Source organism: Lampris incognitus, chromosome 13 (genome assembly GCF_029633865.1).
Source record: "Lampris incognitus isolate fLamInc1 chromosome 13, fLamInc1.hap2, whole genome shotgun sequence".
In the NCBI taxonomy this organism is placed as follows: domain Eukaryota; kingdom Metazoa; phylum Chordata; class Actinopteri; order Lampriformes; family Lampridae; genus Lampris; species Lampris incognitus.
Window position 1 is genome coordinate 53,712,854 of NC_079223.1, and position 25,731 is coordinate 53,738,584.

The 25,731-nt window shown below is 45.8% G+C and overlaps 1 protein-coding gene across 2 annotated transcripts in view; it reads left to right on the top strand.

Annotated features, from left to right (window-relative positions):
* Positions 1-6,597: 6,597 nt before the first annotated feature.
* Positions 6,598-25,731, top strand: part of LOC130122667 (reticulon-4-like) — a 120,205-nt gene continuing 101,071 nt past the window's right edge. Inside the window, exon 1 of one of the 2 annotated variants that reach the window (XM_056291627.1) lies at positions 6,598-7,373. In XM_056291627.1, the coding sequence (XP_056147602.1) occupies positions 6,779-7,373 (595 nt within the window). In that variant the 5' untranslated portion in view covers positions 6,598-6,778. The remainder of the gene's footprint in view (positions 7,374-25,731) is intronic. The other variant, XM_056291628.1, reaches the window with a different exon arrangement.

Consider the following 25,731-nt stretch of genomic DNA (forward strand, 5'->3'; position numbering starts at 1 on the left):
TAACTAGACAGGTTGATATCTCAAAAGTGTGATTGACTTGGAGCTACATTGCATTGCTTATGTGTTCCCTTTATTTTTTTGAGCAGTGTACATCGTCATACCAAAGCCCCCTTCGCGCCATTCCTGGTGCCCGAGAGGCGTTTTGACCATGTGAATGTGGACCTGGTGGGCCCCCTGCCCCCTCCCATGGGTTCACTCACCTTCTCACCATGGTGGACAGGACCACCAGGTCATCGGGTCCTGGGGGGCCCGTTTTGGCATGCCGGCTGACCTCACCTCTGACAGGGGCCTGCAGTTCACGTCGGAGCTTTGGTCTGCAGTCGCGGAGGGGCTGGGGGTTAAGCTCCACCGCACCACAGTGTACAACCCACAGGGCAACGGACTTTGTGAGTGGTTTCATTGGTCTATGAAGGCCGCTCTTCGTGCCAGCCCCACAGACAGCAACTGGGTCGATTGCCTCCCGTGGGTCATGCTCGGCCTTCGCTCTGCCCCCAAGGAAGACCTCCAGTCCTCATCTGCAGAGCTGGTTTATGGCCAGCTGCTGCGTGTCCCGGGTGAGTTTCTCCCGGACGCTGTGGCCCCCTGGACGGCAGCTTCTCATCAGGCTGTGGCCCGGGACAGTGCCAACGCTTTCGCTCCGATCCCTACATCTCACCACTGCCTCCCTCAGTCCTACGTCCCCAAGAATCTGTTGTCGGCCAGGTACGTCTTCATCCGCCACGACAGCCACCGTACCCCACATGGGGGGCAACCCGGAGTGGGTCTCGGTGGACCGTCTCAAGCCTGCCCATTTGGACCAGGGTGGGCCGGTCGAACTGGCCCTGCTCTCGCGGCGTGGACGCCCCCCTTCTCAGGCCCCTGGCCCAGCCTCGGCCCCTGCCCGGGCTCCGGCTCTGTCCCTGCCCCTGCCCCCGCCCCCATACCCATTCAGAGCAGCCGTTTTGGCCGCCTGGTCAGCCCCCCGAGACGTTGACTGTTTCATTGAGGTCTGTTGGCTGTTTGTGTTTCTCTGAGTACTGTTGTGTTACATTACTGGTTTGCATTTTTTCGTGATGGTGAATTCTGGGGGGGCCTGTGTGGTGATACACAATTCAGAGTAGATTCACCAGGGGCTGCTGCCCCTTTAAGGCAGACATTCAGAGTGCTGACGTAGTCACTGCTTAGAGTTTCCGGGGTGGAGCCATGTTTGCAGCAGCCTAGCGGTTAGCTGGTTGCCAGGAGAGATTGTGCTGTATCAGTGTTGTTTTGTGTGGCGAGTAAACGGAATTGACTCGACTCGATCTCTCCGTCTCCTCATTCCTGAACTCCCACACTGTAACCTTAAATGAACATTATTAGCATTAGGCAAATCTTTATTGGAGATATTGATATTCGCAATAAAACGTGCAGTGACAGACTCATCAGAAACGCCTTGGACCGTGTTTCCTCTCCTGCAGCAGGATTCTTTTGGTCTTCTGTCATGAGGCTTTTACCGTAGAACATTTTTTTTGTATTCTAAACAATTATTGTATTAATAACAAAGTGAAAGTAGTATCCTTCAAGATCTTACATGGAATTTACCCTGCTAAAGAAGTCCTGGAAAGACGTAAGCTAAACATGGAATATGCCTGTGTTTTTTTGGCAATTCCAATAGAGAAACTATATTTCATTTGTTTTGTGCCCATTCAAAGTTATTTTGGATTGATATGCAGGACTTTATAAATGGAAAAATTGGTACTAATGTACAGATTAATTTATTTGATGTGATATATTTTGTGTTTTGTGGGATGGTCAGCAATATTACCTATATAATTCAGCTTGTTATAAGTCTTGGTAAATGTCACTCAACAAATCTAAACCGTTCAACTCCAAACCTGCTTTCATCCATTTGTTGTTGAACTCCAGCAGTATGGCACCGGCACTGAAAAGGTGGAAAACAAAACAACTGTAAAGACTTTCGATAACTTAAAGAAAGTACATTTTATTGGAAGTCTGAGAGGATTTAAAAGCAGTGAACCTTGAATTCCCCTGGTCTGTACAACGTTGCAGTTTTTTCACTATGACAATTGCATACCTCATTGTTGTAAATAAAGGTTTTTTGTTTTTGTTTTTTAAAGTGGATGACTGCACACCTGAAAAGCATCACAGGTGTACTGCAATGTTACAAAGATGGTTCCACCTCACTAAGACCAGTTTTAGGCCAACTGTTTAATTAGCTATTACATATTGATGTATGTGTTAGGGCTCGCCCACCCCCCGCCGTGGCCCGCCCACCCCGCGCCGCCAGCCAATCAGCTCGTCAGGGCCGGGCTTAGCCGTCAGGGCTGGGCTTAAGTTTGCTGGTCTCCCAGCGCCCGTTGTCAGCTCGTGTTGTAACCTCCTCGCAGTAGCGGCTACTCTTCCCTCACGGGCCCTTTCTCTCCGAACTCACCCCAGCCCTTGGTTTATGTTTTCCCTTGCAAAGTTTCCCCGTGGAAGTATCCTGCCGTGTTCCCGTTTTGGATTACCCGCGAGTTTTTCCCCTTGGACTTTCCGTTTTTCTTGTCGCTCATTGCCTTCCTGTGTTTGACTATTTGTACGCGTAAGGAATAAAGTACGCCAGTTTTGGCTAATCCCATCTCTGTCTGGTGTCGTGCGCTTGGGGTCTTCCACAAACCCTAACAGTACGAACTGACCATGACGACCCCAGCCGACACAGAGAGCTTACCGACCAGTCCGGTTCAAGCGGCTCTCATCAGACAGATCCAACTGACCAACTCCCACACCCAGCAGCTAGAGGCGGCCTCTGCTGTGGTGAGGGATCTTCAGACCCAGGTCCAGCCCCTCCAGGCCTGTGTGGGTAACCTAAGAGCCAGCAGGCGGCGTTGGCGAGCCAACAAGCAGAGATCCTGCGGCAGTTGCAGACCATCACGGCGGCTCTCATCATCCAGCCGCCGGGCCAGCCTGCCCCTGGAGTCGTGGGTAACCCGCCCCCTGGGCCCGCTGCCCCAGTTAAACCTGTGGGGCTCAACCCAGTTCCCCAGGAGCCCTGCCTCTCCAGCCCACGACCATTTGATGGCGACTTTGAGACCTGTGCCACGTTCATCATGCAGTGTGAGCTGGTCTTCCTGCACCAACCCAGCATGTTCACGTCTGATGCTGCCCGTGTCGCTTACGTGACCAACCTGCTCGCAGGCCGAGCAGCAGAATATCGAGCTGGTCCGTGTCTGTGTGGGTTTCCTCCGGGGGCTCCGGTTTCCCCCCACAGTCCAAACACATGTAGGTCAGGTGAACTGGCCGCACTAAATTGTCCCTAGGTTTGTGTGTGTGTGTGTGTGTGTGTGTGTGTGTGTGTGTGTGTGTGTGTGTGTGTGTGTGTGTGTGTGTGTGTGTGTGTGTGTCGGCCCTGTGACGGCCTGGCGGCCTGTTCAGGGTGTCCCCCCGGCTACCACCCAAATAACTGCTGGGATAGGCTCCAGCATCCCCGCGACCCTGAGAGCAGGATAAGCGGTTTCGATAATGGTTGGATAGATGGATGGATGGATGGATGGATGGCTGGATGGAGATGACTTTCCAATGACAGTTTTATATGACTATGCATAATTAGCATTTTGATATCGTCATAGCATATTTCTACATGACTGAACTCCCACTGCCCACAAATGCACCTTTATGGAAATAGAATCAATGCATTTACACAACAGATAAAATAGAATAAGTGTGTTAATTCAAATTCTCAAGACGGACATCTAAAATAAAGTAAAAACAGAAAAAACGAACCCTTTAAATTACACACAATTTTAGTAGGGTTAAAGAAAACCACAGAAGATTAAGCCATAAAAATGAAAACGCGGAGATATAAAGAAAACGCATGGTGTGTGGAACTGTAGACGAAGGCTGATTTAGCATCACGTGTGTTCAACATACACTCACTGGCCAATTTATTAGGTACGCCTTGCTAGTACCGGGTTGGACCCCCTTTTGCCTTCAGAACTGCCTTAATCCTTCGTGGCATATTCTCAACAAGGTACTGGAAACATTCCTCAGACAGTTTGGTCCATATTGACATGATAGCATCACGCAGTTGCTGCAGATTTGTCGGCTGCACATCCATGATGCGAATCTCCCGGTCCACCACATCCCAAAGGTGCTCTATTGGATTGAGATCTGGTGACTGTGGAGGCCATTTGAGTACAGTGAACTCATTGTCATGTTCAAGAAACCAGTCTGAGATGATTCGAGCTTTATGACATGGCGCGTTATCCTGCTGGAAGTAGCCATCAGAAGATGGGAACACTGTGGTCATAAAGGGATGGACATGGTCAGCAGCAATACTCAGGTAGGCTGTGGCGTTGACACGATGCTCAATTGGTACTAAGGGGCCCAAAGTGTGCCAAGAAAATATCCCCCACACCATTACACCACCACCACCAGCCTGAACCATTGATACAAGGCAGGATGGATCCATGCTTTCATGTTGTTGACGCCAAATTCTGACCCTACCATCCGAATGTCGCAGCAGAAATTGAGACTCATCAGACCAGGCAACGTTTTTCCAATCTTCTATTGTCCAATTTTGGTGAGCCTGTGCGAATTGTAGCCCCAGTTTCCTGTTCTTAGCTGACAGGAGTGGCACCCGGTGTGGTCTTCTGCTGCTGTAGCCCATCTGCCTCAAGGTTCGACTTGTTGCGCGTTCAGAGATGCTCTTCTGCATACCTCGGTTGTAATGAGTGGTTATTTGAGTTACTGTTGCCTTTCTATCAGCTCGAACCAGTCTGGCCATTCTCCTCTGACCTCTGGCATCAACAAGGCATTTTTGCCCACAGAACTGCCGCTCACTGGATATTTTCTCTTTTTCGGACCATTCTCTGTAAACCCTAGAGATGGTTGTGTGTGAAAATCCCAGTAGATCAGCAGTTTGTGAAATACTCAGACCAGCCCATCTGGCACCAACAACCATGCCACGTTCAAAGTCACTTAAATCACCTTTCTTCCCCATTCTGATGCTCGGTTTGAACTGCAGCAGATCGTCTTGACCATGTCTACATGCCTAAATGCATTGAGTTGCTGCCATGTGATTGGCTGATTAGAAATTTGCGTTAACGAGCAGTTGGACAGGTGTGCCTAATAAAGTGGCCGGTGAGTGTAATTAACAACGACAGTCTTACTTCACTATAGTGTGCAAGACACCTTTTTCATCAGCAGAGACAGTAAAACACAAGGAAATGCTGCGCTCTCTGACAGCAGAACAGCACTGTTTCAGCTTCTCCAAGTCACAACACAAGTCACAACACAAGTAGTCACGACGCAAGTCACAACACAAGTTACAACACAAGTCACAACACAAGTCACAACACAAGTTACAACACAAGTCACAACACAAGTTACAACACAAGTCACAACGCAAGTCACAACGCAAGTCACAACATAAGTTACAACACAAGTCACAACACAAGTTACAACACAAGTCACAACGTAAGTCACAACGTAAGTCACAACGCAAGTCACAGCACAAGTCACAACACAAGTCACAACACAAGTCACAGTGCAAGTCACAACACAAGTGGAAGCTCCATGTGCGTCTCCTCACAGAGAGGTGAACCAGTTCGTGTGGAAACAACGTTTACTGGGAGACACAATGAACCAATAAAACCTGTGTCCAGATGAACTGATTCAACTCTGTGGTTGCCTTACTGGATTATTGCGCATGCGTAAAGACACGTGCGTCTACAAATAGCGTGTACTGCATGCATGCTCACGATAAAGTGGCTTATTAAAAATGGACTTAATTATTTAAAACGTGATCATCCCAAAAGTTGTTTTTGCACTTGCGGAGTATGCAAAATTCTTTTTGAATTTTGTAGGCCTTTGTTTTCCGATGTTTTAGGTTTTTTTTAATTATTTTTTTTATCATGTACAGTTGTTTTTTTTTTACATTGCAACAATACAGTGTCAGTGTTTCAGTACAGGGGAGAGTCAAAACATAAAAGTCATCGTTATAGTCTAAATATAATACAAATAGAAAAAGAGAAAATAAAATAAAATAAAAGAAGAAAAATAAATAAACAAGGAAAGGTTAACACAAAAAATAAACGGATGAGGTCTTATGATGATCAGATGATGATAATAAGAGCCACTATGTTAAGAGTCTTTTAGAAAAAAAACAATGTAAAATTAAGCAGTTCATTTATCTCATGTGTTTGATATTTATTTCCAAGATGAGAGGTGTTTTCATTGCCTTTTTGTTAGAATTTATTTTGGTAAGGGACTTGAAAAAGAGCATCAGATCAATGCAAAATAAGCGAAGATTGGGTTTGGAGTCCATCACCTTGGATTTGTGAATTTACCAAACAAACACAATTTTTGTTTTCCATCGCATCTCGACGGGAAAACGTCTTTTTGGGTACCGCGGCGTCACGTGACTTGCAGTTCTAAATGTGGCCACTGAGCACATACCAGCCACATGCGCTGAGTTAGCACTTCTCACTGGAACGACTGGGCCGCCATGTTTAGGTCCGTCATCCAGAGAGTACGCCATGCCCACTTGGGTGGGCGGTGTCAAGTGAGACTGACATGTCTTCATTGGTCAGAGGTGTCATCGCTCAAGCGCTTCAGGAAACTTATTGGTCACCTGAGTTCCCTTCTCTTTCTCAACACTGGTGGGTGCCTGCTTGGGGCTCGCGCTCGAAAGCGAAGTAGCTTCAGATTCGTAGCCGTGAGGTGTGCGTTCTTGGAGCGTTCCTGGTAGAGTTTTGGACACAGTCGCCCAAGTGATAGTTAATAAGCAACTTTTTGCGCTCTGTGGACAGTTTGATAAAGGATGGCAGACAGTTCGGAGCAGGTCTCTTCCACGACTCCTTTCGATGAAGATCTGAACCATCAACTCTATCTCGATCACGGGATGGCAAAGGCCGTAGCGAAGAATGTTTTCAACGTGGATGAAATTGTGGACTTGGTTGGCGGGGCTCAGGACGCCATCGACAGGCACATAGCTGAGGATAACGCACTCATGGATTTCACCGATATTTCCACCATTACTCCCCCACAATCCGTGTCTCAGTCTGTCAGCGTGACAGACCCAGAACGTGCGCGAGTTGAGGAGCAGGCTGAGCCAGTTGCTGCGGTGCCTGAGCCCGAGCCCGCGGTGGCACCGCCAATCAAAGAGCTGATGGATTCCTCAGAAGAACAACTGACAAACGAAGAGACGACCCCAGACTCCACCACTCTTATTCCCAAAACTGTTCAACACACTGAGGAGCCTGTTGTTATCCTCCCCAAAGCCAAGCCAGAAAGTACGCAGACTGTGTTACCAAAAGTTGTGCGCCAGTCGGAGTCCAAACCCGCTTCCGCTGAAACGCCCGCACCGACTGAAGGATCCCAGAAAGCAGCACCTGCCGTAGAGGCTCCAGCCCCTCGTAAGTGACTCGTCAGAAAAGACCAAAAATAAACCTGCAAGAATATCAGTTTAATTGTTAACTTTGTCTGACTACGTTTTAGTAAAATCGGGTGTGAATGGCTTTAGTTTGTTTATCTTAATTATATGTAACGTTCCTGGTAGCTTAGCCAGCTAGCTAGCTGTGGGTTGGGCTGATGGGTTGCTCATCAGTAAATCGCGTGGATGGGACTTCATTATAATTATGCTGAGTAATGCTTTTACATTTGATCCCACTGCTGATGGAAACTGCTTTTTGCAACAACAGTCGTGCTGAATAGTGATGGCATTATTATTATTATTATTATTATTGTTATTATTATTTGAAAAGCGTGATGAAGTAAATATAGCAAGTGAGCTAGTTTTTGTTGTAAAAATGATGCGGCCCACCTTGTTTGGCGACAAAACAACAGAACGCTGAAAGATGACTGTCGGCTGGATGAGCTGGCAAGTTGCTCCATGAGCACTTCGTTGATTGTGTGCGCAAAAGGGCGGGGCAACGAGGCATCCACGTTATTACATATGTGAAATGATTCATTGCGTGGAGGTTGGCATCAGTCTGACATTGGGATCAGCACCCCTGCTCGCTGCTTGTCTTTCAGCGCAGTGGCTCCGTCGGCCGCCGCTGTTGGCACACTACATACAAATGATGTAATCCAGAGATTAGCCACAACAAAGGAATCTGCACTACATATCGTCAACTCCTCCTTGTTAGCCCATCATTCTAACACTGCTAGTCTTTTGCGTCTTCGTCTTATTGACACGAAACCATATATAATATTTTTACTGCTAGTCTTTTGCGTCTTCGTCTTATTGACACGAAACCATATATAATATTTTTAGTTTGTTTGGCCCCCTGCCCAATCCCTCAGGCAGGGCCGGCCCGTGGGTCGGCTGGGCCCTAGGCGAGATCTTGAAAATGCGCCCCCCAGGCGACATCTTGACCCCCCCCTAAGCTAACAAATAATAATACAAATAAAATCGGACAGGCAACAATGATATTACTTTTAAAATATTTATTAATAGCGCTATAATGTAATATATTGTACAAAATGTATGTATACTTGTATACTGAACTTTTTTGTTAATGTACACCTGCAAACTTTGTCAAAAATAAAATTAAAAAATTAGTAAAAAAAATAGTGCTACAACGTATATTTGGCAGTATAGACCACAGTAGTTCCCAGTATATTTCTCAGTATAGCTCACTCCGTATAACTCTCAGTATATTTCTCAGTATATCTCTCAGTAAATTTCTCAGTATATCTCTCAGTATAACCCACAGTATATTTCTCAGTATAACTCACAGTATATCTCTCAGTATAACACAGTATACCTCTCAGTATATTTCTCAGTATAACTCGCAGTATATTTCTCAGTATATCTCTCAGTATAACTCACAGTACATTTCTCTGCTCACAGACAGTGTAGTTCTCAGTAGAGTTACCAGTATAGCTCACAGTAGAGTATCCTTTTAGATCTTGACTCTACGTGTCTTTTAGATCTTGACTCTACGTGACTTCACAGCAGCAAAATAATTGATTACATCATTGTATGTGATTCTCTCACTTATTTTATGATTCACACTCAGTACGTTTACTACTGCTACTTTCGGCTGCTCCTGTTAGGGGTCGCCACAGCGGATCATCCGTTTCCATTTCTTCCTGTCTTCTGCGTCTTCCTCTGTCACACCAGCCACCTGCATGTCTTCCCTCACCACATCCATAAACCTCCTTTTTGGCCTTCCTACGTTTACATGACACTTAAAAAATCGAGTTATTGCGTTAGTCCGACTAAAACCGGACTTTTAAAATGCATGTAATGCATGATAGCTCGACTGAAATCGAAGTTGTAATAGTCGGACTAACACACCCAGATAATGCGATTGGAAGTCGATTTACTTCTGCATGTATACACCTTAGTCGGACTGGAGCTGGTCGAGGCGATCTGCGCACGCGCTGACTTTCCGCGTGCCAAGTCTGACCCGGAAGTCGAACAGCGTACACAGAAGAAGAGGGGGACACAAGAAGAGGAAGTCAGTAACTGCAAACATGGCGAAAACATCGTGAGCTCATTTTTGGACGGATGAAGAGATGGAGTATATGCTTACTCAGTTGAAAGAGCTGAACATTTTAAAATACTTGGATGGGAGGAAAACAAGAAATGGCGACTTATTCAAAAAAGTAGCCGAGCAGATGGTCGGGCAGGGTTTAAAAGGACTTCCTAGTTCACTACGACGATTGTTGTGCTCTGCGTGTATGACGTAATAGGTCAACCGGTAATGGCCCAATACAAACGAGCTGAAAGAGTGCATATCGCCACCTATCGTAGCGGAGCCCACATGACTCCCTCAGTAAATCGATTTCCCTCCCGCATATGTATACTGGGACCAAAGTCAGTAGTCGGACTAATGAACTAATCGAGCTAAACTGTGCATGTAAACATAGAATCGCAAGGCCAGTGAGGCGCTCCTGGGACATTGTGGATCGTAAGTACGTTTTAATTAGTTTTAGCTTCAAAAAGCTTGTCTCTGCACTGGCCGCAGTTACTGGTAGGGTTAATGCAATACGAAGAGCTGTCCAGAGATTGGGGTAAACCTCTTTCAAATGCTGGGTGTGAATGAATGATAGGAAGTCCAGCAGGGACATATTGGGTGAAGGCAACTGTGGTAAGCTTTTTAACTCATGCGCTAGCAATTTGTTGTTAGAGCAGCACTAAGTGTCTCACACTGAGTTGACAGTTCGCCATTTGTCAGATTAGTAAAGTTTTTCAGCACACTGAACTTGTCTTTCACCTCAGACAGACAGACAAACCTTTCCTCAACAGACGATTTTGCCGCATCTACAACAGTGTTAAAGAATGTCACCTCTAACCTCTTTAATGCGTCTCTGAAAGGCTCATCACACGATTCATAGACAAACTGCTGTTTGGTGCTTCTCAGCCGCTTCTGCTTTAGTGTGGCATCCACATTCATCCCATCACAGATTTCTTTAGCTGTTGCTTGAGCTGCTGCGAAACCAGTGACTCTGTAGTCAGCAAGGAATCTTTGTGTCCCTGAGCAGATCAACAGCTACATCTAACTGCATTTCAGATGACTGCATATGTTTGCTGACATGCTGGATCTTTGCTAGAATGTCATACCACACAACCGAGCAAACAGAAAAACGGTATGAGCCCACCTCTTCTGCCAAAGACTGAGCTTCAATCCTGATGTTTCCATCAGTGGCCTTATCCCTCACCTCCAAGAGGGCCTCCCTTACCTCTGCAGCCTGATAGCATAGAGCCTCTACACTTTTGAGAGCAGCTAGAACATGTTTTTCCAGGATTGCCCATCTCTGAACACTTGCTGAAAAAAGGACATAGATCTTTTGGAGGTATCCAAAGTAACTAATTGTATCTGCTGAGGTTTTGGCTGCATCAAAAACAACTAAGTTCACCGTATGTGCCCCACAAGGCACAAAAAAGGCTCAGGGATTCACTTCTAAGAGTCTGGCCTGTACACCCTTGTGTTTCCCATGCATGTTCGCCTCATTATCATAAGCCTGACCTCTGCAGTCACCAAATGGGAGATTGTGTTCATTTAACGTTTTGAGTAGGAGGTTTGCCAAACTTTCACCAGTGCTTTCATCTGCCACAAGAAAACCAATGAAGTGTTCCTTGATCTCTGGTATGTCATTGAAACCGACTATTCGAATGATTGCAGACATTTGTTCTTGGTGGCTTAAATCTGGGGTGCAATCTAATATGATTGAGAAGTATTTGGCAGCTTTGATTTCGCTCACAATTTCTTCCATTACTTTGCCACTCATTCCTGCAATTAGTTCATTCTGAACAGTTTTCCCCATGTAGTATGGATGATATCCAACTGCACTTTGCACCCTTGCAATATGTTGCTGTATTACAAGATCAAACTTAGCAAGAAGTTCCACCTTTTTCAAAAAGTTACCGTTGTCTGGCTGGTACAATGTGTCACTTGATCCTCTTAAAGTGAGGTTTCTCTGTGCTAGAGATTGGATGATGGCCACTAAATGAGTAAGAATGTCCCTCCAATGCCTCTTCTCAGCCTCTAGTAGTAACATTTCCTGTCTGTCTATAGTCTTCCCCTTTTTGAGATGCAACTCTAACTCCTTCCAGGCTGCCATATGCTTGGTGTGTTCAGGAGAGCGCGCATGGGTTTTCAAGATAGATTGTGCATTCTTCCAATCATTTACCCCCCATTTGACCAAATTATACTCTTTTGGAGAAAACAATTTGTAGCAAAAACAAAAAAGAGCATCGCTTTTGGGGGAATAAGCTAACCAGCTTCTACTCATTTTCTCACCATTTGCCAATGTTCTAAAGCAGTAGTAGTGGTGGTGGCATGCTCTGCCATCTTCTCTTTTGTGGAAGATATAGTCAGATTTAGGCTGTAGTGGACCTCTGTTTACAAGATCAGTTCTTACTGTGTCTGATAAGACAGAGGGCCAGTCAGCTGGGTCAGAAGGTGGAGCTTGGCTGGCAGCTGGGATAGGAGGTGGGTGGGTGAGGTCTGTTTTTGAGTAGAAGGACCTTCAAGTAGACATAAAACCCTATAAGTGTCCTACAATGTCACACATGACATGATATAACACAGTGTGGACTATGAAACATTATTTTTCTCTTACCAGCAGTAGTAGAACAAACTTCATTAGAAGGGCCTAGGTCAGGGTGCCCTTGAGCAGAAGGACCTGGGTTAAGGGTTCCTTTGAGTAGAAGGACCTGGGTCAGGGTCCTTTTGAGTAGAAGGACCTTCAAGCAGACATACAGTATGAGATAATATATAATAACCAGAAAACCTTTACCTAAAACGGACATACTGGATATCTGCAATGTCACACAAATAACACAGTATTTTGAAACGTTACTCATCAACAGCAGTAGTAGGAGACACTTGGGGAGGTGGCTGAGTTGTCACATCAGCTGGGGGTGGGGGCCCACTAAGAAATTTCAACAAAGCTCCAACAGGAATACGGAAGCCAGGGTTAAAAATGAACCCTATTTACTCGCCAATGGCAGGTAAATTTAGTCATTGTCGAGTAAATTGAAGCACTAGGTAACATTTTTATCTGAAAATAACATCTTCAAAATTATTTTGATGAAACACTGCCTTGTAATAGGGAGAATCGAGCCGCTTTCCTTCCCACTCACTACCCCCAATGCCTGGTTCTATGACTACAGTATGTAACTTGAAGCCAATTTTCGCGAGTGAATGGAAGTTAATGGAGTGTAGTTTCACAAGCATCAAATGGGTGGCGCCAGTCCCCTAAAAATCGCATAAACCCGAGATGTTCTGTAGTGTTGTTTTAAGACCACACGCCATTTTGTCTTGTTTAAAAAAAAAAGCAGCGTGGCTAGTTATGCTAGTTAAATTGTGCATCACTGTTGCAGTTTATGAACCAAATGGGTACTTTGGCCTTGCTGTCTGCATCTCAGCTAGATTACCTAGCTAGCTCGCGCTAGCCAGATACGAGGGGACAGAAAGTATGCAGCCGGGCTTTTCAAAGTCATTTGCAAGTCATCCTTGCGCAGGAGCCATGCTAATCTTCTCTAGTATAACTCGATTTCAGGCAAACAATGCCATTTCTCCTTAATAAATGATCCTTCTTGCAATATTTCTGCATACAGTTAATGTTAATTCTGTTATTACTGCACACTAGGCTGCTAGCTATAACTTAAGTTAATATTGATGATGATGGATGGTAGCTAAATCTAGCTGGCTAGGTAACTAACAACATTGCTGCTTGGCCAGTTGTGCTAACCACTAACTAAATAATGAAATTCAAGGACATACAAACCTCTACTTTTGCCTTGTTTTTCTTCTTTTTTACGTTTTCTTTTTTGGGCGCCAGAGGGATACTGCCTATCCATTATATTTGAGATAACCATTGTGTTGACGATCTAGCCCACACCCCAGTCAGGTGACTGGTGAAATTAGGTGATTTGCCAGAAATTATTCAGTCATCTTTGCAGACACCTCATTTCACCAGTCACAGCGTTTCTCTTCGACATTGAGCGAGCAACGCGGCGATTATTGTTTGTTAATTTAAAAAAAAAATCTTAACTGTTTCGGAGCCCTACCGTTGTTTCGGGGCCCTAGGCGACTACCTATTTCGCCTATAGGACGGGCCGGCTATGCCCTCAGGCAAATTATTTATTTTGAAGCTGAAACGACCTTTCGGCGATTTCGAAGGTAATATATCAGCAGTATCAGAATCCACTGTATTGGCCAAGTGTGCTTATGCATACGAAGAATGTGACGGTTTACAGTAGCTTCTTGTACTTGCATATATCACTCACAAAAAAAAGATAAAAAAGAAATGAATGGAATAATAATTAGAATACCAGAGGCAATTATAACTGGTCAACACAATTTTTCTTGCATGGGGTTTTTCAACGGATTCTAGCTAACTTTTGGGTGCTGAATCCAAATCTGGCATTAGTTTTTGCCTATCACATCAGGTTTTTGAACTATGAAAAATCATTATTTTTGAGAAAACAGCAATTTTACACTCGAAGTTAAAAAACACTTGCATTAGAAGATCGATAGATGCAAAAATGATTACAATGAAAGGTACCTACCAACTACAATATTAAATCATACATTAACATTTAATCCATGCTGGCTTGCACATATTTTTACACATTTTCTCAATATTTTTAATGTATGAAAAGTTTACAAATTTCACTAAACTAATATATAGATGGAAAAAGTTCCCCTTAACATGGTGTACATCACTTAAATACAAGGCATCACTCAAGCTCAAAGCAGTTTTGTGACTTTTCACGACATTCAAAATGCAGCAATAAATGCAAAAATCTGCGAATATAAGAAAATAAGTACCGGTACTTGAAAGCGTAAGTATCCAAAGGCACAGGTTTAATCATATTACAACATGGTAAATTTCCTCTTTGTGGACAATCTCTTATATACAGCATCTGGGACATCCCTCATCAAACTCCAGCAGTAATCTGCCATCATATTTGAGTCCCAACGACCTTGATAACGTTCTTCCATCACTTTAATGTCTTGATGGAAACGTTCACCCTGTTCCTCGCTTATATCTCCAAGGTTATCCGGAAACTTGCTCAGGTGACTGTGCAAGTAGTGCACCTTGATGCTCATTCTGCACCCCAGCGCTTGCAGACTAAGGAGCAGCTCCTCCACAATCTCTTGGTAGTTGTCATCTTTCTTGTTCCCAAGAAAATTCTGCACCACATTAGTGAATGCATTCCATGCTCGAGCTTCGACAGTGGTCATCGTCAGAACGAAGTGTGGGTCCTTGAGTAATGTTCTGATCTGAGGTCCGTCGAATATCCCTGCTTTTTTCTTCTCGTCGCTAAGACTCGGAAAGTTTGAACATACACTCACCGGCCACTTTATTTGGCACACCTGTCCAACTGCTCATTAACGCAAATTTCTAATCAGCCAATCACATGGCAGCAACTCAATGCATTTAGGCATGTAGACATGGTCAAGACGATCTGCTGCAGTTCAAACCGAGCATCAGAATGGGGAAGAAAGGTGATTTAAGTGACTTTGAACGTGGCATGGTTGTTGGTGCCAGACGGGCTTGTCTGAGTATTTCAGAAACTGCTGATCTACTGGGATTTTCACGCACAACCATCTCTAGGGTTTACAGAGAATGGTACGAAAAAGAGAAAATATCCAGTGAGCGGCAGTTCTGTGGGCGAAAATGCCTTGTTGATGCCAGAGGTCAGAGGAGAATGGCCAGACTGGTTCGAGCTGACAGAAAGGCAACAGTAACTCAAATAACCACTCATTACAACCGAGGTATGCAGAAGAGCATCTCTGAACGCACAACACATCGAACCTTGAGGCAGATGGGCTACAGCAGCAGAAGACCACACCGGGTGCCACTCCTGTCAGCTAAGAACAGGAATCTGAGGCTACAATTCGCACAAACTCACCAAAATTGGACAATAGAAGATTGGAAAAACGTTGCCTGGTCTGATGAGTCTCGATTTCTGCTGCGACATTCGGATGGTAGGGTCAGAATTTGGCGTCAACAACATGAAAGCATGGATCCATCCTGCCTTGTATCAACGGTTCAGGCTGGTGGTGGTGGTGGTCCAACCCGGTACTAGCAAGGTGTACCTAATGAAGTGGCCAGTGAGTGTATATTATATACTATTATAAGCTTATAACTTATTGTGCTTATTATATTATATACTAAAATGTATACTATATTATCTATTATATAATTATATATTATATGCTTATGTTATATTATAACGATTATAACGATAACTAATCATAACCAGTACACAGCAGTTGTATGTGTATTTGCAATTGTACATTTGTGTTGCACATCTGGTTTAAAGAGGTAGTGCACATTACAGATATGTAAGTAAGACATCTTATCCAGAAGGGACTTTTTACAAAGTGTCATGTTTAAATAGTAAGTGTCCACTATTGCACCATGTGTTAAGTGTTCATGAAAGAGATGACCTATGAGGGGAAAAAACTGTTCCTGGGTCTGGTGGTTTTGGTGCACATTGCTCTGTAGTACTTGCCAGAAGGTAGAAGTTCAAACAGATTGTTTCCTGGGTGTGGGGGGCTTCTCCTGATTCTGCGCACCCATTTCCTGGCTGTAGAGGTGTACTAGTCCTGCAGGGTGGACAGGAGAGAGCCGATGATTTTTTTTCTGCTGTCCTTACTGTTCAGTGCAGTCTGTTACTATCCTGTTGCTGCTGCTCCGAACCAGACCATGATGAATGTGCACAGGACAGATTCAGTGACTGCGGCGTCACTCCGAATTTCCTCAATTGCTGCAAAAAGAACATCCTCTGCTGGGCCTTTTTGAGGACTGAGTTGATGTTGGTCTCCCACTTCAGGACTTTGGAAGTGGTAGTTCCCGGAATTGAAGGTGTCCACAGTTGATACAGAGCTGTTGGATATTGTGAAGAGGCGCAGTGCTGAGGGGTGTCTCCTAAAGTCCACTGTCATCTCCACAGTCTTGAGCATGTTCAGCTGACTACACCAGCGCACCAGCCACTGAACCTTCCTCCAATATGCAGACTCGTCACCATCCTGGATAATCCTCCTGTGGAAACTTCAGTAGTTTAACATCTGGGTCCTTGTGCAGCCATTGGTGTAGAAGGAGAAGAGCAGAGGGGAGAGGACATATCCCTGGGGAACACCAGCTGCTGACTGTCCGTATACCAGAAGTGACTTCCCCCAGCTTCACCTGCTGTTTCCTGCCTGACAGGATGCTGGTGATCCACTGACAGATGGGAGTGAACTGGGAGAGTTTTGAGGAGAGGGTTTTTGGAATGATGATGTCGAAGTCCGCAAACAGGATCCTTGCATATGTTGCTGGGCAGTCAAGGTGTTGCAGGATGTAGTGCAGTCCCATGTTGACTGCATCATTCACTGACCTGTTTGTCTGGTAGGCAAACTGCAGGGGTCCCGAAGGTGTCCTGTGACATTCTTCAGGTGGGCCAACACCACTCGTTTGATGAGCTTAATGACCACAGACCTCAGGTGACAGGCCTGTAGTCATTCAGTTATGTGATGGAGGGTTTCTTGGGGACTGGGATGATGATGGAGCATTTGTAGCAGGAGAGGACTTCACACAGTTGGAGTCAGTTGGTCAGCACAGGCTTTTAATACAGGATGGGGAGACACCGTCTGGACCTGGTGCTTTTCTGGTATTCTGTCTTTGGAAAAGCCGGTTGACATCCTCTACATGTATCTTGAGTGTAGCCTGAGTATCTGGGGGGGGGGGAGTAGGGGGGTTGCCAGAGGTGTGATAGGGGATGTTGTCATTGGGCTGAAGTGGGTGAGGGCTGTGAATTTCTTCTCAAGCCTGCAGTAGATGACATTCAGGTCGTCAGCCAGGTCTTAAATTGCTTCAGCATGGTCGTATGTAGTTTGTGATCTGATGTCTTGCAGGCTCCTCCACACTAATGCAAGTTTGTTGGTTGAAGACCTATTTTTCAGCTTTTCAGTGTTGCTTCTTTTGGAGACAAAGCAAGACAGGCAAGATTAAGATGGTTTGGACATGTGTGGAGGAGAGATGCTGGGTGTATTGGGAGAAGAATGCTGAAGATGGCGCTGCCAGCCAAGAGGAAAAGAGGAAGGCCGAACAGGAGGTTTATTGATGTGGTGAGGGAGGACATGCAGGTGGTTGGTGTGACAGAGGAAGATGCTGAGGACAGGAAGAAATGGAGCGGATGATCTGCTGTGGCGACCCCTAATGGGTGCAGCCAAAGGTAGATGTGTAGTTTCATTAAGCCAATCTGATTTTATATATGTTTATATGATTTTAACTTTAAGACAGATGCTTTGGATATTATTTAATGCACAATCTGAACTGTTACTCTTTTGCAGTTTTGTGGAGATAAGACGGGGCTATAACTGATATCCCAAATAAACGAGAGAGCTCGTTTACGCGGACAGCGAAGTGGAGCGGAGAGGCAGGGCAGGGTTGGCGTTCAGCAAGTGCCACCAGATCTGTTTTCTGTATGGAACACCGAGACTGCCAAAACTAATAGCTGTCGAAACAAATAAAATAAACAACTTGAAATATATTAAATGGATTCCTAAATGTGTAAAACAAAATATAATTCATATATTGTATTGAGACCCAGAGATGAACAGGGTCAGGTGCATCAATTAAGAGATGCACTGAACCACAATTTTTCAGTTCCGATTCAAATACCTGAATTTGGCTATCTACTGATATCAGAGCTTTTTTTTCTTGAATATAATAAGTCAAGACAAGTCAATTTTATTTTTTTAGCCTGTTATCACAAATTACCAATTTGCCTCTGTGGGCTTAAAGCAACACAACATCCTGTCCTTAGACCCTTGCATCGGATAAGGAACAACTCCTTAAAAACCCCTTTAGAAGGGAGAAAAACAGGAAGAAACCTCAGGGAGAGCAGCAGAGGAGGGATCTCTCTCCCAAGACAGACAGACGTGCAATGATTTTGTGTGTACAGAATAGAACACAATTTGTAGAATACAACATTGAAAGAGGATAACAGAATTATAATGGAATTATAAGATAGATAGCTAGCTAGCTATAGATACAAGAATCATAATCAGCTTTATTGGCCAAGTGTGCTTATGCATACGAGAAATTTGACTCCAGTTCACAGTAGCCTCTAGCATTTGCAACCTCACACAAAAAAGAAAACAAACAACAAGCGAAAAAGAAGAAAATAAAACAGAAGAAAGAAATGGAACAAAAACAAGACATTGGAGGCAAGCATGTATGCACAACAGGTATGTCGCTACTATACAGAGTCTTGTTATGGTTAAGTAATCCACATGCCCATATAATATAACCTATGCCCATATAATGTACCATATTGCTTATATAGTATATTGCCCATACACTGTACCAGGGTTCCCTAATTAGTTTTCCCCAAGGGTCAAATCATGTCATGCATGCCAAGCCAAGGGCCAAAACATCCAGGGGGGTTTTCCATTATGCCAGCAAAAGTTGTTTTATGTGCAGATGTTGTTGCTGCTATTATTATTATTATTATTATTATTATTATTATTATCCATCCATCCACCCATTATTTGAACCGCTTATCCTGCTCTCAGGGTCATGGGGATGCTGGAGCCTATCCCAGTAGTCATTGGGCAGCAGGCAGAGAGACACCCTGGACAGGCTGCCAGGCCATCACAGGGCCGACACACACAAACACACCCAGTCATCCATCCATTAGCTGAACCGCTTATCCTGTTCTCAGGGTCACGGGGATGCTGGAGCCTATTCCAGCAGTCATTGGGCAGCAGGCAGGGAGACACCCTGGACAGGCTACCAGGCCATCACAGGGCTGAGACACACACACGCACACAAACATTCATACCTAGGGAAAATTTAGTACCGCCAATTCACCTGACCTACATGACTTTGGACTGTGGGAGAAAACCGGGGCCCCCGGAGGAAACTCACGCAGACACGGAGAGAACATGCAAACTCCACACAGAGGACGACCCGAGATGACCCACCAAAGTTGGACTACCCGGGGCTTGAACCCAGGACCTTCTTGCTGTGAGGCGACCGCGCTAACCACTGTGCCACTGTGCTGCCCATTATCATCATTATTATTATTATTATTATTATTGGTGGTGGTAGTAATAATTTAGGTCTGGGATTCTTAAAGCCTGTGTTGAGGGTTGAAACAAGTCCAAAACCAACCATTTAATTATGGACAAATGGACAAAAATAAATGGATGTTCATTCATCAATCAGTGAGAGAAGTGAGAGCGATGGGATGAGGCTATCCTTCTGATGTTGGGCCTGTGTTCTATTGTGGCAAGCGTGAGGCACTGGTCAAGATGTGCATTGGAGAGTCTGTTTCTTTCCTGGTACTTGATTGAGTTCATTGAAGAAAACGATGACTCACATATATGTACGTGGAAGTGAACATTGTGAGTAGGAGCATTGTAATAGCGCTCATGTTTCTGAATCGAGCTTGGGGAACCACGTTGATCCAAAAGTCACTCACCCCAATGTCCTTGTGTTTTGCTTTGAGCAAATCAGATGTTCCCATCTCCAAGACCTCCACCTGAAGAGTTGCCTCATCTTCGGAAGATACCAATCTTCTGGCCTCTGCACTGGCCATCAGCCAAAATGGAGAACGATTGTCTCAGGAAGAGGAGGATATCACCTGAGAGTTTAGGGGAGCTTTCAAATCGTTCCTTGAAGTTTTCTGCCAGGCACGTCATGAAATCCTTCATTGCTGGATCCTCCTGCTTTTCGATCTTCTCACAGTGCTCCCACAGAAGTGGGAAATGCAACTTTCTCCTGTGAATGTCTCTCTCCAAAAGGTTCACCTTTGACCGTCAAGCTTCAGCAGCCCTGTACATGTCCGCAACAGTGTGGTTCTTACCTCATAATTGATGAGACATGATGTCGTACAAAAAAAAAGTGACAATAAGTCACCTTATTGTCACTTAAAAACCTCTGATGTTCTTGGGCTTTTTTTGCTCTGTAGTCCAGATAAAAATGACACAAGCTCATCATGCAGGTTGCAAACCCTCTACAACACATGGCCTTTGCTCTGCCAGCGAACATCATTATGCAGCAAAAGATCCTTATGTTCCACTGACATTTCCTCCAGCAATGCTTTGAAAAGGTGATGTTGCAGACAAGAGCTCTTGTAAACAAAATTTACCAGGCTTGTCACAGTATCCATCACCTCTTTAATTTCCCCACACAGTTTAGTGAACAACAATCATTTGTGAATAATGCAATGAAATGCTAAGAGTGCTGGGTTAACCTGCTTACCGAGCCCTTGCATTGTCCCATCATTGACGGAACCCCATCTTGGTGACAACGGACACAATTTTGCTGACGTCCAAACCGTTCTTCTTAAAGAACTTTGTTAATTCTTTAAAGATGATTTCCCCAGTTGTGCGCCCAGGCAGAGGAAGTAAACAAAGTAGCTCTTACCAACAGTTCTTCCCATCAAAAAAATCTAGTGAACACAGATAGGACAAGTCTATGGCTAGTAATTTGGCTTCTGCTTTCTTCAAATCGGTGAGTAGAGTGGAAAAACACTGCTCCACTAAAAGTTCTACTCTTCTTGTTGCTGTGTTAACAGCCAACGGCACCTGCTTTAATAGCTCCACAACCTTTTTTTTTTCTCATCATGACTTCACCAACCATATCAATTGCACACATTTTAAACAACTTGACATCAGTGAATGGCTTCTTCGCTTTAGCAAATTTCCATGAAACATGCAATGATGCAGCTTTTGCACTCTCACGTGTCAGTGTTGATTTACAGATAGTACAAATGGAGTGCTTGTATGATGTTATCGTATTTACTATTTTTATTTGCGGTGATTTGATTTTGTAGGGTAGTTGGCATTAAAACTGAAAGCTTGCATCATGTTAAAGTGCTGCTTGAGATTATCTGCTTTGCAGACAGCTATGGTCTGCATTCATATCAAGCATGTTGGTTTGGCATTGGCATGGTCCAGTGAAATAAAACAAAACTGATCAGGTCAGTCAGATTTGAACTGACTGTTTGCCTGGCTGACTTTCCACTTTTTTTGCGCAGGCCATGTTCTTGGTTTAGGACCGTTATCTGTGACTTAGCTGGAGTGTGGCTCTGTCTAGTCAAGGACCGTAGAGAGCGCGGAGTACATCTTGCGTCTACTTGTCCAGGTAGTGACCACCATCACCATGAAGACCTGGGAGGAAGACAGACTGCACTTGCACATGGGGGAGACTCACATCACACCATCCACATACACAAGAGCGTTATCATTCAGAGAGAGAAAAAGACATGCGAGAGAAGAGAACAGTTTGCAATAGTCAATAATCTATACTCTATAATCTCATCAGCAGAACAGTGCTTGGTAAAGTAATTGAGACAGAAACCGAGCCGCCATGCAGTACAATACAATTATAAGAGTGGACTTTCTTATCAAATTTTCTTTTAACCTTAGATTTCAAACTCCCACAGGTCTGTACATTATCATCTGAGAAGTATCCTATATTAACAGCAATTTACTGTTTATTTCTGAGTGAACTCCACGAAGGAGTTTAGGTTTAAGTGCTTGCTTATGTTTGCCCCTCTGAGAATCGCCATCTTAATGTGGTGGAGGGGTTTGGGTGCCCTGGTAATCCTGGAAGCTGTGTTGTCGGGGGCAATAGCTCCTGTTACGGTCTCCCTAGGCAATTTGGCCACGGGGGGAGGCCAGACTAAGAGCGATTCCCAAGAAACCCAATGAAAGTACACCAGCAGACCTACAGCACCTCGCCTGGAAAAGGGAAATCGGGCCCCCTCCTGGAGCCAGACCTGGGAAGGGAGCTTGCTGGCGAGTGTCCGGTGGCTGGATCGTGGCCCATGGGGCCTGGTCGGGCCCAGACTGAAAAAACAACATGGAGCCACCACCCCATAGACCCACCGTACGCAGGGATGAGCATTGGGGTAGGGGGCAATGAAGTCTGGATGGTAGGCAAAGGCTGGTACCGGGGCATGCCAACTTCCGGCATCACAGATTGGTACTCGGGACGTGGAATGTCACCACTCTGGCAGGGAAGGAGTGTGAGCTGGTGTGGGAGGTGGAGCGGTAACATCTAGATATAGTTGGGCTCACCTCCACACATTTCATGGGTACCGGAGGGACTGGACTCATTACTTTTCCGGAGTTGGACAAGGTGACAGGTGCCGGGCGGGTGTGGGGATACGCACAAGTCCCCGGTTGAGCGCTGCTGTGTTGGGGTTCTCCTCGGGGAATGAGAGGGTCGCCTCTATATGACTGCGAGTTGCTGGGGGGAAGGCTCTGACTGTTGTGTGTACTTATGTATCGAATAGCAGTTTGGAGTATCCGGCCTTCTTGGAGTCTCTGGGTGGTGTCCTGTCTAGGGTTCAGCCTGGGGACTCTATAGTTCTGCTGGGCGACTTCAATGCTCACATGGGCAACGATGGAGAAACCTGGGGGGGTGTGATTGGTAGGATCGGCCTCCCGATCGGAACCCGAGTGGTGCCTTGTTATTGGACTTCTGTGCGAGTCATGGATTGGCCATAACAAACACCATGTTCAAACATAAGGTAGTTCATAAGTTCACTTGGCACCAGAACACCTTAGACCAAAGATCGATGATAGACTTTGTGGTCGTATCGTCAGGTCTGTGGCTGTATGTTTTGGCCACTCGGGTGAAGAGGGGAGCAGATCTGTCAACAGATCACCACCGGGTGGTGAATTGGATCGGATGGCAGGGAAGGCTGCCGGACAGATCTGGCAAACCCAAACATGTACTGAGGGTGAACTGGGAATGTCTGGCGAAGGCCCTTGTCGGTGAGGTCTTCAACTCCCACCTCCGGAAGAAGTTCTCATGCCAAGGGAGACTGAGGACCTGTAGTCTGAGTGGGCCATGTTCAAAGCCTCTATTGGAGATGCGGCAGGTAGGAGCTGTGGTCATAAGGTCATCGGTGCCTGTCGAGGTGGCAACCTAGGAACCGCTGGTGAACACCAGCAGTAAAGGAAGCCGTCAGGCTGAAGAAGGAGACCTTTCGGGCTTGGTTGGCGCAGGGGTCTCCTGAGGCAGCAGACAGGTACTGGGAGGCCAGAAGGGCTGCGGCTTTGGCGGTCACAGAAGCAAAAATTTGGGTGTGGGAGGAGTTCGGCGAGGCAATAGAGGAGTACTTTCAGTTGGCCTCAAGGAAGTTCTGGCAGGCCATCCGACGACTCAGTAAGCGGAAGCAGGGCCTGATTCAGGCTGTGTTCAACCGGGGGTGGGGGGTGAGGTGGGGGACTGTTGACCCAGACTGGGGATGTTGTTGGGCGGTGGAAAGAACACTTTGAGGAGCTCTTAAACCTGGCTAACACGTCCTCAGTGGAGGAGGTAGAGTCTGAAGACTCAGGGGAAGCTCCACCCATATCCCTGGTAGAGGCCTCTGAGGTAATTAAGAAGCTCCTTGGTGGCAGGGCGCCGGGTGTGGATGAGATTCGCCCTGAGATGCTGAAGGCTTTGGATATTGTTGTGCTGTCTTGGTTGACACGCCTCTTCAGTGTCTCGTGGGGGTTGGGGACAGTACCTGTAGAGTGGCAGACTGGGGTGGTGGGTCCCATATTTAAAAAGGGGGCCGGAGGGTGTGTTCCAATTATTGGGGCATCACTTTGCTCAGCCTCCCTGGGAAAGTCTACTCCAGGGTGCTGGAAAGGAGGCTCCGACCAATTGTCGAACCCCGGATCCAGGAGGAATAATGTGGATTCCATCCTGGCCGTGGAACAATGGACCAACTCTTTACCCTTACGGAAGTGCTGAGGGAGGCATGTGAGTTTGACCAGCCAGTCTACATGTGTTTTGTGGACTTGGAGAAGACTTACGACCGTGTACCCCAGGGCACTCTGGGTGGTACTACGAGAGTATGGGGTAACGGGGCAGTTGCTACAAGCCATCTGGTCCTTGTATAACCAAAGTGAGAGCTGTGTCCGCATTCTAGGCACAAAGTCAAACACGTTTTTTGTGGGTGTTGGACTACGCCAAGGTTGTCCCTTGCCTCCGATTCTGTTTGTGATATTCATGGACAGGATCTCAAGGTGCGGCCAAGATGAGGAGTGTGTCCGTTTCGGGAACCTCAGAATTGCATCTCTGCTCTTTGCAGATGATGTGGTTTTGTTGGCTTCATCAGAACGTGACCTCCAGCGCACACTGGGGTGGTTTGCAGCTGAGTGTGAAATGGCCAGGATGAAAGTCAGCACCTCCAAGTCTGAGGCCATAGTTCTCTACCAGAAAATGGTGGATTGCTCCCTCCGTGTTGGGGACAAGTTGTTGCCTCAGGTGAAGGAATTCAAGTATCTCGGGGTCTTCTTTACGCGTGAGGGTAGGATGGAGCGGGAGATTCACAGGTGGATTGGTTCAGCAACAGCAGTAATGCTGATGTTGTACCGGACCGTTGTGAAGAGGGAGCTGAGCCAGAAGACAAAGACCTCAATTTACCAGTCAGTCTTCGTTCCAACCCTCACCTATGGTCTTGAGCTTTGGGTAGTGACCGAAAGGGTGAGATCGCACATACAAGTGGCTGAAATGAGTTTCCTCCATAGGGTGTCTGGGCTCAGCCTTAGAGATAGGGTGAGGAGCTCGGACATCCGGAGGGAGCTGAGAGTAGAGCCGCTGCTCTTTCACGTCGAAAGGAGCCAGTTGAGGTGGTTTAGGCATCTGATTGGGATGCCTCCTGTGTGCCTTCCTTTGGGGGTTTTCCGGGAACGTCCACCTGAGAGGAGGCCCCGGGGTAGACCTAGAACTTTCTGGAGGGACTATATGTCCAATCTGGCCTGGGAACGCCTTGGGATCCCCCAGGAAGAGTTGGAGGGCATTGCTGGGGAGAGGGATGTCTGGAGTGCCCCACTTAGGTTGCTCCCAACGCGACCTGACCCCGGAGAAGCGGCTGATGATGAGATGTGGTGTGATGAGATGCTTGCTTATTTATACTTTGTGATTGTTGGCAGTGGAAGGAGTTTCTCATCAACTTTGCATCTTCTCTGTCCAGATATCCCATTCCTTGCTGGCTCAGGGATTAGAACGACTAATGTCGTTGTCACAAATCCATTGTTCTAGTCTTAAAGGCAAAACTTGATGGTCAAGTGACTTGCTGAAGGCCACTTTGGTTGTTTTTAAACATAATTTAGTAGTGTGCGAACTATACCATGGCTTTCGGGGGGCAACTTTTTTACCCTGGGGGGGGGGTGTTACGCTTGCGCGTGCCTCAATGCAAGGGCTGACTGTGACTGTTGCTGCAAAGAACCATTTTTAGCTGCAAGCATGTAGGCCTACTTTCTTTATGTCAGCACATCTGATATATAGGAAATGTGAAAGTAT